Source organism: Furipterus horrens, unplaced genomic scaffold (genome assembly GCF_987537825.1).
Source record: "Furipterus horrens unplaced genomic scaffold, mFurHor1.1.pri manual_scaffold_13, whole genome shotgun sequence".
Classification (NCBI taxonomy): Eukaryota; Metazoa; Chordata; class Mammalia; order Chiroptera; family Furipteridae; genus Furipterus; species Furipterus horrens.
The window spans coordinates 21052568-21068647 of record NW_028327183.1 but is presented as its reverse complement, the minus strand read 5'-3'; the positions used below and the strand labels follow the sequence as shown (position 1 = coordinate 21068647).

Genomic DNA, 16080 nt, shown 5'->3' with positions numbered 1-16080 from the left:
ACCTGAAAAACTGACCTTTAATTATCTTTATCTATATCCAGTTATCCCTGCTTTAATATTGGTATTCAAGATTGATTCGTGCTTTAATATAAAGTCTTGTCCAGAATAATTATTGGAGTTACTGTGTAACACCTTTAAAAATGCTCATGCTAGCTGATGGTCACCTGTCCATACACTAAACCCCAATCTCGCTAGTAAACATCCTTCCAGAAAGGATAAAAACATATGAAGTACCTTGGTAATAAGTAACTTTGCATCCTTCCAAAAAAGGCTTACTAAGGCTTAAAACTAAAATAAAAATTGAGAAATAATTTTTTCTTTATTTTCTTTTTTTTTTTATTTATTTTATTTTGGTTTTTCAATTACAGTTGTCCCCTTTTCAATTTTTTCTTTTATATACATTGCTGCAAATCATACTGCCAAAGTGATATTAAGAAGAAATTACTAAATGTAACTTTAATTATGTTTAAGTCACTTCACTGCATTTTTGACACTTTAAGAACTGTCAACTCACATATGGCAATCAAGAACTCCAACTTTCATATCTAAATTCTCCTAATAATTTGAAATTGTACAGGTTCCTCGGGTTTATCAAATGTTTGGGAGGATATTAAAATACTTCCTGAACAAACCAAGATTGACAGAATACAGGGCCAGGATTGAATTTTTAAGTGTCAGAGACAGACTCAGCCAGAGTTAAGCATCCATGAATATCTGCTCTCCTTAGATCTCAGCAACTTGTCTTTCCTGTACTAAGAAGATACATTTCAAAAGAAAGCTATTTAATGTTGATCTGCCTTTTATTGGACATCAAGAAAACAAACAAATGTAAACAGCTTGTAGTCCAATCAATCACATCAATATGCTATAAACCCAAATGCTGACGGTGTATGGGAAAGACATGGCTGTGTCTAGGCCAGATGTAAGCTCTGCTTTTCTTAAGGGAAGGATGCTTCAAGTGATGTGCATTACATTGTGAGAGTGACCTCTAGTGCCTCCCTTTTTTGTTGAACTTCAGTAGTTGGAGGATGAATTATTTATGCCTTTCTTACAAAACTTTGTGTGTGTGTGCTAGTGTTGTTATTGTTTGACTGATGCCATGTTTGTCACATGCTACCACCACAGCATTCCAAGAATTTGACTAGGTAAAAATAGGCACGTTTTACTGGCTCATAGGATTCTTATACGCCGAAACTAAAACTGAATCTGAAACACAGTGCCGCATCCAGTGAAGTTCTCTTCTTTCAGAATGATACACACACTATGCCATTAAATGAGTTGATAATGAAGGCAAACACAAAATCACAGTAGCCATGTAGTATAAATGGACATTTGACTTGTACCAGGAAGGTCGTTTCCAATGTTCTTCCCACATGACAGCACTTCAGTGCTCACAAGGGATGTATTGTGGCAACACCTTATTACTGGCTTATTTGTAACCACCACCACCACCACCCCCAAACTAAACCAGCTTACTTGGCAGCTATATAAATTCCTCAACAGGCCTCATACCCCTTTCTTGAAAAGCAAATGAGCTTTCCCTTTAAAATCCAGGAAAGGGATAAAAAGTTGTATTTTCAGAGCTTGTTTATCATTCATCAAAAAGGGAAAATTCTTCCATTTAGACATTTTTAGCCACGTATAACTTTTAAAACTTTTTCTGTCTCTACTAAAAAGTGGATATAGGGAGTTCTGCCAGATAATTTTGAATATTTAAGATCTTTATAAATCTTCCCTGAATCAATTAACTCAGAACCAGAATATTCAATCACCAATTTATGAAGTTAAGAATCCAATCACTAAAGAATAATATTTTTGAAAAATCACCAGGATGTTTTTTCCTTTAGCAGAATGTAGGAATCAAGCCCCCTCTTTCAAGCATGCTCAAGTCCTCTTCTTTAGCAGAGAGGGCACAGTTCTTAACGCTGAGGTTCACCTCCACCAGTTCTGCTCCTGAATTCTGCAGTATATTTCAGTTATGAGCCTGGTATCGTTTTAAAGATGTAGCCAGCTATCAGTCTGCCAAATTGCCAACTTCAGAAATCTAAGCTAATGCAACATAATATAAAGTCTGCTAGTTGTTTTCTTGTTAGACATAATTCCAATAATTCAGTAATTCTAAAAAAGGAAGAAGTGAAGACATTCGCAGGCTATTCCCTGGTTAAGATGTTAATTTAATGTTTTACTAGAACTTGAGATTTCTCAATGAACATTCAAAGACAAGAGGATAACGTTCTGCTCACAGACAAAAAGAGAAATGACACTTTGCATGTTTTGACCAGACCAAGAGGAAAGACAGGTGTAAACCCAGTCATATTTGCAAAAGGTTTAAATGATGCTTCATTTAGAGCAATATGCTTTGCAGCAATTTCAGTCGCAAATAATAATCATCAAAACAACAAAATTAAAGTTTTGCAGACAGCCTCCCTGCAAGTGTACATCATTTGCTGTGTACTTACAGGAATTCCCAGCTATGACCCCGTTCCAGTTTTGAGTAGATAACAGAAGTAGCATCTTGAGGACAGCTCCGGTGACAGACCCCATGTTCACATTTATTGGGTTCCCTCAAAATGTCTTGAGTGGCTCTCCGACCGCTCTAGCCCTGTTCTCGGTCCCTCTCCCAGCTCTGTCTGCAGCACCTCTGGGTCTCTCAGCCTCACTCCCTCCTTCCCTCTTTTCTCCAATCCTCTCTCCTCCCTCTTCTCTCCTCCCTCCTCTCTCTTCCTCTTTCCCTCTCTCTCTCTCTCTCTCTCTTTCTCTCTCACGCGCGCGCAAGTGCGCGCGCGCGCGATCACACACACCACAGCCCTGGTTCTCGCTAAAAAGCACACAGCATCTTTCCTAACAAGCATCCACGCCGCCGAGGCCACGCCCACTCTTCGCAGCAGCGGTCCCACAAATTGACAGCAGCATCCCTCCTCCAAATCCACAGCAGCGCTCAGAGCAGCACCCTGAGCTGCTGATGAAAGCTGGACCTGGAGGGCGGCCTGCGGCTCCTGGGCCTCCTCGGGGCTCCCTCCTCTATTCCCCAATAATCCTTAACCCCTTTCTCCCCTCTAGAGATGTGGGTGGGGGAAGGGGCGAGGTAGCAGAGTTTCCCAATTTTCTGGAGGTCTTGTCCTTGGCAGAGCCAGGCAACTTATAGAGCTAATTGATGAATATCCAGGAGGGCATCCAGGTAAAATTGCATTATGTTTCAAAATAAAAGCATTAAAAAAAGACAGAAATAACTAAGCAGCATTGGTATATTGTAGCTAAAACTGTCCTCAGGGAACATACTTGCTGTTGTTTCTATTTGTATAAAACTATCCTCTTTAGCGATGGTGCCAGGATTTTATGATGAAAATTCCTCATAAGGAAATAGACGTTTCTGTTTGGCAGATATTTTAAATCATCCAGTAATAGTCTGCAAGAAATTAACATTTCTTATTTCGGTGCATCAGGAGTACAAATCTGCAAATTAAATGCTGTGGATACATTTATTCTGATTAATGCTTTATGTTGTGAACTCACAGTTGCCTTCTACAATCAAATTATTTAATAACAAATCCCAAACAGCCCAAAATGAAAAATGATGGGATACTGAAGAAAGAAAACCACACACACAAACACATACTCACACCCAACCTAAACAATATACAGTTGTAAATGAAATGATCCAATGGAGAAAACCTGAATTCAGAAGATCAAAGACTACAGAAAAATTACTCTTCTAATAGCTGTTTCATAGATACTGCTATTTTTTGAATAAAATATTTAAATACTGGAGTTAATATCACATAACGATAAGTGTATCACATGCTGTCATGGGGGAAAACTAATCTCTTTAAAATAAATGTCAAGATGTTTAACTGAAAATGTGCTAGGTTTTATAAGAGTAGAAATACTACCATCTCAAACACTTCTTGGTGATTACAAATGAGAGGAAACATAAGCCTTTAAGCAACAGCAGCCTTGCTATGGAATGAATGAAATAAGGGGGAAAACGACAAAAGCATCCTCCTGCATAACCATAAGAGCTAAACTAATGTGTTTAGCTCTTCCCAACAAACAAAGCAGAAGAGATATTTTTGCTTTTCTGATTTTACAGATGAACAAATGAGAAAAGACAATTTAATGACTAGAAGAGATCATAGTTAGTAAAGTGCTGACTCCGGTTTTACTGCTCTCACACTAAGACTTACTGCTACCCCACCCCCTGTCCAGATCACAGTACACTTCCTTCCTGACCCCTGTCAGTGGCAGTGAAAACCTGAGGCCCTGGGGAAAAAACAGCAGTGGAAAAGAAGGACCATTCTTAAGTGTTTACTGTGTATTCCTAGACAACATCCTTGATTTTGTTATTTACAAACAAGGTATGTTAATCAAAAACAGATATAAATTGACGATTTCTATTAATTATTGAAGCGAATCACATTTTATTGAACACATACTATATGACACTTGCTATCTAATTAAAATAATGGTAATCCTTGAGGGAAATGCCATTGTGCCTATTTAACAGACAAAGAAACTAAACCTCTGTGAAATCAAGCAGGATGTCTAAAGTGCCCCAGTGAGTCAGAGAGGGAAAGCTGGGCTTAGCATTCTGTTCTAAAAAGCTCTAAAATCATTACGTGATGCCCTGGCTGGTGTGGTTCAGTGGACTGAGTGCCAGCCTGCAAACCAAAGGGTCAGTGGTTCAATTCCCAGTTAGGGCACATGCCTAAGTTGTGGGCCAGGTCTCCAGCTGGGGTGGTGTGAGAGGCAACCACACACTGACGTTTCTCTCCCTCTCTTTCTCCCTCCCTTCCCCTCTCTAAAAATAAATAAGTAAAATCTACAAATAAATAAATAAATAAAATCATTACTTAAATTGACCTCACACTGAGGAACAGGATCTCAGGCTCTCTGAAAGAAAAAACGTCGTCTTCCTAGTAAAGTGTTATACTTAATTGTTCCTATAAAACAAATGAGAGAAAAAATTTTAAAGAATCAGTACACATACCAAAAATGAAAAACAATTGAACCTTTCACGCCAATAATAAGTTCTTTAGGACCAAGCATAAATTTTCGTGGCAGCCAGCAATAATGGATGTTTCCGTTTCGCTTGGCTATCATAACAGAATGAGTTGGAGTCTGACACTGAAAAGAAGACCTGAGTATTTCAGGCCACTGCAACACCTGTACCTGCCTGATGGCCACAGAGGGGACAGAGCTGCATGGACCAAGTGAAGCAGTGGGAAGAGGCTGGACAATGTAAACAGAAGTCTAGATAGAAATTCAGCTTTCATCATGGTTCCCATTAAGGGCCTTAGTTACTCTGGTGTTTTGGTGTTTGATTTCCTTTTCTTAAGAAAGTTAAGATAATAATAACAAAAAGCCACTGTGACATAATGTGTGACAACGCCCTCATGAGGACCTAGCACTTAGTGGGTCCTCAATTGCTTACCAGCCTTAGATCTCTGCATTCTAACTATAGAGAGCAGTGGTACGAGCAGGCAGTGCTGGAATCAGGCATCCCAGGTTCAATGTCTGCTCCAGTTCCAGCACCAAACAGTGGCACTCTTTGGGCAAGCTGTCCGATTCTGAGTTTCCTCATCTGCACCAAGGATAAGTAGAGTATCAGCTTCATGGCTGACTGAGACAATGCCTGTAAACTGAAAGCCCCTAGAATCACACATTCACTGTTGTTTTTGTGATCGTTATATTACTTGCAGCTCACTTTGCACAGATTAGAAATCTGGTGCGCAGAAGAACTACAACTTGCCAGAAGTACATGGCCAAATGGTGGCAGAACAGGGTCGGGCATTAAGACCTACTGACTTGGGCTTCTTTTCTCCCTTCCCATCAGAGTGGTGCTTAAGGTCAGAAAAAAATGTCTGAATGGGAAAAATCAGAAAAATGTAGAGGCCTAATTTTGTACACTACTGTACTGCTGATTCAGACACCATGAATCACTTCTCCCCGTGTATGCATTTGTGATTATATTTTCCACCAATTAAGATAAAAACAACTGCTGATGCTTAGGGCTTGGCATATGCATATTATGGGCCAGACTGTGTCTGAGGAATCATTATAAATCAAATCAAAATGTTAGAATTTGTAAAATAAGACTTTCAATTTTCTGTTGGTACAACTTGCCGGAGAACTGTGTGTCCTACCACAGTGGTACACAGAGGCTCCTGGACTGTAGTTTAGGTTGGAAAAGGCCCATCAGGCCATAGTGGAAGGAAGTCACATCAAAAGACTAGAAAAAGATTAAAATGCAACTCCTTTATTCACATAACAATTGTTTAATCTGATGCCTGAATCTCTGATCTAGTGTCTGGATTTCTTACAAAGGCAGCCAGTCAAGGTAATTTAAAGTCTCCCAAAAAGGAGGGTCTACAGGCTTCCTCTTCTAGTCTTTTGCTAATTGTCACCACTCAAAATTAATTCTTTTTAAAATTAAAATATATTTGATGTGTGACTGTCATTTATAAGAAGTACATATTTGGTCTCCCTCCCTCTGCAGTTCCTGGCTCACTACCTGAGGTATTTTCTGTAGTGATATCAAGTTTCTTTTGTTATGTTAATAGGGTTGTTTTTGGAAAGCCCTTAGGTAACCTGGTAGGGTGGAGGCTTGTTGTCAGGAGAACCAACCACCTGATTAGACTATTGTAACTTTAAGTCCTCCCCACCTCTAATTCCTCTAAAGCACCCCCATCCCCCACCATTCTACACCTCTCCAAGCTCCAGGGAGGAAGAGGGGCTGAAGATTGCCAATGGCCAGCAGTTTACTCAATCATGACTGTAATAAAGCCTCCGTAAAAACCCAAAAGGACTGGGTTGGAAGAGCTTTTGGGCTGGTGAAGACTTGGAAATCTGGGGAGAGAGGTGCCCCTGGAGAGGACATAGAAGCTTTGTGTCCTTTTCAGGCAGGGAAATCAGAATAGGAAACAAAGGCCACAACAAGCTCTATTCCTCCCTTTTTCCATCTTAGCTGGAACATCGCAGACATGACCTTCACTGACCACCTATTCCCCTGCTTTCCCCTCCCCAATTTCTTATAATTTAAGAGGATCAAAGAAATCGCTATCTGGAGAGGAAGGACAAGGACAAGCCACGTCAGCAGCCGCTCCACCAGCATCAGAAGCCAAGGACCACCCTATCCCCTCACCTTGCCCAGATTTAATAAAAACCTTCTACCCAGACCCCACTGGCCCATCTGATTCTCCAAGGTCACCCACTCTCACTTCTTGAGTGCATACTACCGCTTTAATAAATTTCCTGTGCTTTGCTAAATCTTTCTGCCATGCTCTTGAATTCTTCCTTGTTCTGTGACAAGAACCTGGATCAGGTTTGAGGCCACCCTTGGCCTCGCCAGGTGCCGCCCGGCATCACTTTCACTACACCTTGCCGTATGTATCACTTCCATCTTGCTGTTCTGAGTTACATGCTTTTATAATAAATTGGGGACCTAGGAAGTAAAATGTTTCTCTGAGTTCTGCTCTAGCAAATTAATAGTACCTGGGGAGGGGTTTGTGGGAACCTTTAATTTATAGCCGGTCAGTGAGAAGCACTAACAACCTGGGCTTTGCACTGGTGTCTGAAGTGGAGGGAAGCAGTTTTGTAGAACTGGCCCTTAGCCTGCAGAAAGTGATGCTACCTCCCTGTAGATAGCATTAGAATTAAAAAGAATTCTCAGACACCTTGCTGGTGTCTGGGAATTAATTGCTTGTTAGTGTGGAGAACACCCACACCCACACATTAAAATTGGTCTCAGAGCACCTATTTATGAGACAATAACATTTTTTGCCAAAAGCCCCTTCCAAATATACTTATATTGAATTAAGATGTTTCCTGTACTGTAACAAGTAAACAGACAAAAATATTCATTGTTGTCATTAAACTTCATCAAGTTAATATTTTATTAATAATATTTACTTTTATTTTGTAATACATTTTCAGTTAGGGGACTTGATATTCTGCAACCTTAATGCACTTTTCATAAACAATTTTTTTTATTAACCTAAGTGCTACTATTTGTTTTCTCTTCTAATCAGTATGTTCCAAATAGCATAAGTGATGACTTTTATAACACAACATGCAGTTTTGCAGATCTGCGAATATCCAAATCTCTACCAATGCACTTTTCTATTCAACTGACACAACCCTTCCATAATAAAGGTTTTATTGGAAAGTGGATCCAAGATGGCAGCAGAGCAGGTGGATGTTACGCTCACCTCCTCCAAACTGGACTTAAAACTAAAATAAATATAGAGCAAAACCCAGGCTGGTGTGGCTCAGTGGATTGAGCACCAGCCTATGAACCAAAGGGTCACTGGTTCAATTCCCAGTCAGGACATATGCCTGGATTGCGGGCCAGGTCCCCAGTTGGGGAAGCACAAGAGGCAGCCACACATTGATGTTTCTCTCCCTCCTTTTGTCCCTCCCTTCCCCTCTCTCTAAAAATAAGTAAATAAAATCTTTAGAAAGAAAGAAAGAAAGAAAGAAAGAAAGAAAGAAAGAAAGAAAGAAAGAAAGAAAGAAAGAAAGAAAATATAAAGCAAGCAACCTGAATAACCAACTGAAGACTAGCTGAAGAAAAGTCTTATAACCAAGGATTTACAGAAGAAGCCACATCAACAATGGTAGGAAGGGTAGAGATGCAAAAGCAGCGGCTGGCATTCCAAAGGAATCTCTCAGCTTCAAAGGCTCCCCCTGAAGAGCATGCAGTCTCAACCACAGGCCTTGTTCACCAGCCCAGAGCACCAGAGCCAGGAAGAGGCACCCACATAACATAAAATCAGTGGGGATTCTGCCCACCAGAAAGACACAGGAGTCTGCTAGAGACACTGATGCCCTGTTAAAGGCCCAATGTGCAAAATCTCCTTGGCAGCAACTCACCCTGGATTCCGGCTGATGGAGGGTGCAGTGGGCTAGAGTCAAGTGAGGAGAGACTGGGGTTTGTGGCTCTGGGGAGAGAGCTGAAGGGCCAGCAGCCAGGATCCCTGTGCTGAGTCCCTCTGCCATGCCGCAGATGCCATATTTCTTAGGTAAAGCAATAGCCCCACCCTCTGGCCTCCCAGTAACACCACCCTGCAGAGCTTGCATCCTGCTGAGAAGTGAGCTGCCTAGGCCAGAGTGTAGAGGCCTAGGCAGACTCAGTAGGTGTCAGTGACTGAGCTGTGTGGCTATGGGATGGGGGCCATCCCCCACACTTTCCCGTGAAGCTGACTGCAGCATCCCCCCGACAGGAGAAACACTAGCCCCACTCTCCAGATTCCCAACAGCCTCGCCTTCCCGAACCCTCATGGGTCCGCCCTGCCAAGGAGGCAGACTCTGAGACAGACTGAGTTGTGTGGCTCTCGGAGGAGGGCCATCTTTCCCCCACACGCCCAACTGATGCAGACCTGCCCATTCACACAGCCAAATCGTGTTCTGTTTGGGCCTAATAAACTCTGCTGGCCTCACCCTGATGACTCTCTGAGATCCCACCCCACCACAAAGGTGTGTGAGCACCCGGCGGATGGCGGCTACATGTGGTATACCCTGAGAAATTTGCTCCGTGGCCTTAGACTTGAAGATATAGAGAACAGATTGATAAATGTCAGACAGAAGGGATGTGGTGGGACTAGGTGAGAAAGGTGAAGGGATTAAGCAAAAAAAACTCATGTACAACAGTATGATAATTGTCAGAGGGAAACAGGGGAGGAAGGAGAGGGTAAAAAGGGGATAAATGGTGATGGAGGGAGACTTGCCTTGGGTGGTGAGCACAATACAATATACAGATGATGTATTATAGAACTGTACACCTGAACCTATATAATTTTATTAACCAATGTCACCCCAATAAGTTCAGTAAAAATAAGATAGATAAATAAATAAAGCAAGAGATTCCATAATTAAGTGAGCAAAAGATGAGAACAGATGATTCACTTGAAAAGAAAAAGAGTTGGACAACCTTGGTAATCAAAAATATGCAAATTAAACAAGATGTCATTTTTCTATCAAAATAATCAAAGTCAGGAGTGCTGGCCCTGTAAGACTATAAATTAATATAATACTTTGAAAAGCCATTTGATAATATTATCAAGAGCCTTAATTTTTTCATTTCTTTTGATCACATAATTTTATCTTTAGAAATCTATAGTAAGGCAATTGTGGTGGACACAGAAAAAAATCTGAATTTACAATTATCATGCCCATTTGCAGCATTATAATAGCAAAAACTAGGGAACATTTTCTTCTAAGAAGAGAATGCTAAAGCAAATTACAACTTGTTAATATACTAAATAATGTAACCATTTAAATGATATTTATCAAAGGTTTACAATAATTAGATGCTTAAAATCATATGAAATATAAAAGCAGAAAGCAAAATTATATATACTATTTGATCAAATTTTATAGGAAGAAAAATGCATATATAAAAGTTTGGAGAAATAACAGTAGAATGTTAACAGACATTGTCTTGGAGCAATGGTATAATACTTTTCTCTTTTTTAAATAAGAATTTAAAAGTATAGAAAAGTATTCTATATTTCTACAATAAGTACATCCTAATGAGAAATCTTCACTTTTTTATTTTAAAAAACAGATTATTAGTTTAAAAGTGGATTATATGGTGAAGACTACAACCACTTAAAAGTGGATTTGCTTATGGACAGATATTAGGGAAAACACAAAAATATGAACAGTTGTTGCATTCAGACCTGAGGACAAGAGTGATCTAATTTCTGTCAAGGTCTCACAACATTGTTTTGTGATCCCTGCCCGCTATACACGCACAAAAAGAGATCATGTTGGGGTTGAGATAAAGATGACGGGCTGTTTCCTCTGCTCCATAGAGATGGGTCCTAAGGCAAGAACCAAGTCATGGCCCTGGAAATCATGAACAGTAAATGCTCAGGAATGGAAAGTCAAGCAGGTCTTCCCTCAAGACTGAATTAAGGTTGGTTCAGGCAGTTGGGAATTTCATTTCTGATCACACTCCCAAACTTTAAAAGCATAGGCCTTGTGACTATCAAAACCTACTACTGCATTGACAGGACCCTCAACAAGCCAAATCAACATATATGAACACATTTCTGTGCATAAACACAAGCGTTCTCAGATAACAAGGTCAAATGGATTTGTCCACAGCAAGGACATGACCATCTTAGAAAGTGCTGGCTTTCTACCTTTGTACAGCTGAACAGTAGCAGCTACTTTCAATTTACAGATAATTATAGCATAATATAAAATGATTTCTTGCCCTTAAAAAAAAGTTTTCTATGCTTCACCTATTTAACTCTGCCCTACTCTTCCTCCAACCCCCTGGTAGCCACTGATCTTTTTACTGTCCCTATAGTTTTGCCTTTTCGAGAATTTTATATAATTGGAATCATACATGATGCAGCCTTCTCAGTCTGGCTTCTTTCACTTAGCAATATGCATTTATGAGTCATCCCATAGTTTTCATGACCTAATAGCTCTTTGCTTTTTATTGCTAAATGACACTGCATTGTATGGGTATGCCATTTTTTGTTTATCCATTCACTATTGAAACACTTCTTGGTTGCTTCCAGTCTGGGCAATTATTAAAGCTACTATAAACATTCATCAGCAGTGTGTGTGTGAATTCAAGTTTTCACCTCATTTGTGTAAATAGTGAGGAGTGTTGTTGCTATATCATTGGTGAAGATTATGCTGAACTTTGTAAGAAATTGCCAAATTGTTTTCCAAAGTGGCTGTACCACTTTGTGTTCCCATCAGCACTGAATGAGAGTCCCTGCTGCTCCGCATCCTTGTCAGCCATTTTATTTTCAGTGTTCTGAATTTTAGCCATTCTAATAAGTTAGGTGTATTTCATTATTTTTCTAATTTATAATTCCCCAGTGACAAATAATCTTGAGCATCTTTTTATATGCTTATTTGCCATATGTATATATTCTTTGGTGAGGTGTCTGTTCAGATATTTTGCCCATTTTTTAAATTGAGTACTTAATTTTTTTACTGTTGCGTTTAAGAGTTTTTGTACACTTTGAATACAATTCATAAATCAGATATGTTTTACATATCTTTTCCCCCTATTTGTGGCTTATTTATTGTCTTAACAGTGTCTTTCTAATTTTAATAAAATATGTATTTTCATTTTTACCTTTCATGGATTTTATTTTTGATGTTGTATCTATAAACTTGTCACCAAACTAAAGGTTAAGATTTTCTCCAAAGTTTTCTTCTTGTTTTATATTTTTGCATCTGATTTATATTGAGTTCATTTTGTGTGAAAGAGTGTCTAAAAAGACTGTCCTCTTTCCATTTAATTGCCTTTACTCCTTTTAAAAGATTATTTGACTGTGTGGGCCTATTTCTGGGTGCTCTCTGCTGTTCCATTTACCTATTATTCTACTAATAGAATGCTGTCTTGGTTACCGTAGCTTTATAGTAAGTCTTGAAGTTGGATAGTGTCATTTTTTGACTTTGTTCTTATTTAGTATTGTGTTGGCCATTTTAGATTTTTTTTGTCTTTCTGCATAAACTTTAAAATCAGTTTGCTGATATCTCCAAACAAAAATGCCTGAAACTTTTTTGGAATTGTGTTACATCTATAGATCAACATGAAAAGAAATTACATCTTAACTATATTTAGTCTCCTAATCCATGAATATGAGCACATGGGAGCTATAGGTCAGTTTTCATCAAATTTGGAAAATTTCGGTCACTACTTTTTCAAAATTTTTTGCTCCCCACCTTCTTCAGGGATTCCACTTACATGTATGTATATTAGGCCACTACAAGTTGTCCTGCAATTCATACATGCTCTCTTCATTTATAATTTTTATCTCTTTTATTTTGAATAGCTATATTTCTATGTCTTCAAGTTCACTAATCTCTTGTTTTGCCTATTTAATATGCTGTTACATCCAGAGTATTTTCCATCTCAGGCACTGTAACTTTTAACTCAAGAACTTCAATCTGTATCCATTTTATTCCTTCTGTGACTCTACTTAACCTTTGAGTATATGGAATACAATTATGTTGTTTTAATGTCCTTATTTATTCATTCTAGCACCTGCTAGATTATAATACTATTAAATTATTATTATTTTCTTCATTATGGGCTGTATTCCCTGCTTCTTTGCATGCCTGGTAATCTTTAATTGAATTCCAGACATTGTGTGAATTTTAATGTTGGTTACTGGACAATTTTGTATTTCTATAAATCTTCTTAGCTCTAATCTGGGATGCAGTTAGGTTACTTAGAAGTAATTTGATCCATTCAGGTTTTGCTTTTATGAGTTTTAGGTGGGTCTGGAGAAATCCTTACCCTCGGGCTAATTACACTCCACTCCTAGGGCAAGACCTCTCTGAGTGTTCTATAAAATGCTCTGTAAGTGGTGAACTTTTCTTGACTGGCTGGTAGGCATAGGAATTATTCCATACCTGTGAGAGTGCCAAACCCTCTTCCCTCTCATACACTTCAATGGTCTCAGATACTTTCTTCACACACAAATTCTGATTAGTATCCTGCTGAATACTCAAGAAGAACCGTCCAGAGATGTCTGAGGTTCTCTTTCTGTGTAATTCTTTCTTCCCCTGTGTATTCTAACTGCTTTGATCTTCCCAAACTCACAGCTCCATCTCCTCAACTCAGGGAATCCACCAGACTCTGTGCAGGTTTCTGCTCCCTGCACCACGGCCTGGAAACATTCTGCAGGCAATACGCAGCGGCAACCTTAGAGCTCACTTTGTTTGTTTCTTAGCTTTCAGAGACTATTATCCTTTGCCACCTGCCATACAGTTATTACATATATTTTGTTGGTTTATTTGGTTATTCCAATTAAGATAATAAATCTGATTTCTTTACTCTACACTGGGTAGAAGTATAAAAAATAGTATAACCTACTTTTGTTATACATAAGACAACCAAGCTATATTATAAAGAATCTCCTAAATTATGTTCCAGACCAAAAGTCAGTTAACTATCCATGAGGAATTCAGAAGTTAGAGGAGGAAAAAAGTGTTTTTTAAAAAAAAAACCTAAAAACAGCTCTTTACTAAACAATTTGCTTGAATGTTTAAGATGAGTACTATATGGATGTTCTCATGTCTAATTTAATATCATATGGTGTAATAAAACCAATATTAATTGATATATCGGTTTCCTTATATGAGTATTCTTGATTTAACGTCTTCTTAGATATAGACCCCAAATCAGAGTTAACTTTACACATACAATAGGTACACAAAATTAAAGTGAGATTTCAGGAGCTGGAAAATAAATCCTTGATTCCATCAAATTATTTTAACTATACTTAGCATAAGATAAAACACTCAATTCCTGAAACAGATACCATGATGCTTAAAATTCAAGTCCACTAAAAAGATGTTGTGTCTTTGGTCATTGCCATCTAAACTTCTACCCCTTTCCTAGGACTTGGTCACAATTTAGGTGAAGGCAAAGGTTACTGGATTTAAGGAAGTTGGACAGAAAAGAAAAGGAAAGAAAAAACAAAGGGTAGAGTGTGGTGCAGAAAGAGGGAGGAGGAAGAAAAGGATAATTGAGCAACAAAGATGGATCTGCTTCCTGTATAGGTTTTTCTCCTACAAGATTCAAAATTTTATTCCTCTTACAGAAAAAGCTTATCCCAGTAGAAAGGCATAGCATTAGGAAATGTCATACTTAGGTCTGTGATATCTTCATAGGAACTGCTTTAAGCATAAGGGAACACAGTTACTGGAGAAAACAAAGAATTTTCAGATAAAGACTTTTTGACAATTTTTTATATCTACCAGCATTTATGTTTTAGAACTCTAGACTGTCTCATGGAACGTTTCCATTTCTCAGAATAATGAAGCAGAAACAATGTTGGCCTCAGGCAGGTCCAGGAAAATCAACCCACCACCTAGATCTTCAGATCTACAGCACACAGCGGGTTTCATGCCTGCAGCTGATCTGCCTTAAAGTGCCTTAAGGGAGCAATTCTCCAATTCTCAGGTACAAAACTACTGTACTAGGAGAGTAAGGATTGCTGGGGTTAATATTCTACAAGTAAAACTGGTTGTTCGACTTTTGCAAACACAGGAACGGTGCCACCTTTACAGTAGCAGAAAAAAAGAAAGGGCAGTTACAGGGTTCACTTGCTTTCTGAAAGAGGCGAGCTCACTTTCTGTTTACTGTCTGAATGGACATATGAAGTCGTTTCACTTTGACATGCTGTTCAATATGGTCACCACAGGCCATGTTAATAACATTAGAGTCAGTTGCTCTGTCACACTAGCCAAACATCAAGTGCTCAACAGTATACGTCGCTAGGGGCTGCCATGTTGGACTATGCAGATACAGGACATTTCCATCAAAGCAGAAAGTTATACTGGACAGTGCTGCTCTAGATTTTTGCAAAGACTGTCTAAAGGTCTTAATTTATGCCAATATTTCAGTACCTAATTTTCCCATTAAAAAGCTTTTATAAGCAATTTTCCTTCCAATCTTACTGAAAATATGTGCATTGAAATATCAGGTTGTAAAGTTTCAAAAGAGGAGAAGAAGTTTCTATGCCCTCTATGTGAACTCAGCTGCCTGAAATAACTGTGCAGACTGCTCACAGACAATATTTTGGTGATGTATGTTTAATACTCCTACCAAGGTGATAAATATAATTGGAAGATTACATGCAGAGTAACTAAAGTATACAGTAAATAGTCCTCTAATATAAATTAGGGTGCATATTCTGGTTCAGATTTTAAAATAAAGTAGCTTGGATGTGAGGAAAGTAAAAAATATTTCACTGAAAAAAAAAAAAGACCTAAAATTCAGAGAGTGCTGAATCCCAACTGAATGGAATGTTGAAGGGAATGAGTCCAAGTGTTTTGATGTCTACTACTTTCACCTGTTTGAGCAAGTTACCAAATCTCTCTAACCTTTGATATTTATATCTTGGGAATATTATATGAGAATAATCAATGCAAAGTTTCCGGTTCTCATCATATAATAAGAGATTAATAAGTGGGTCCCATTATTATTAATATAAAAGTAAATCCAAGAAACCACATTAAGTTGTGAACATTAAATATGTACAGCTTTATGCATGTCAATTATACCTCAATAAAGTAGTTTTAAAAATAAACCCA

General features: G+C 38.6%; 1 protein-coding gene across 1 annotated transcript in view; it reads right to left on the bottom strand.

The window, feature by feature from the left end:
* Positions 1-2726, bottom strand: part of CNTNAP4 (contactin associated protein family member 4) — a 236289-nt gene extending 233563 nt beyond the window's left edge. The window contains exon 1 of the mRNA XM_090261235.1: positions 2460-2726. Within this exon, the coding sequence (XP_090117361.1) occupies positions 2460-2544 (85 nt within the window). The 5' untranslated portion in view covers positions 2545-2726. The remainder of the gene's footprint in view (positions 1-2459) is intronic.
* Between the last annotated feature and the right edge of the window lie 13354 nt (positions 2727-16080).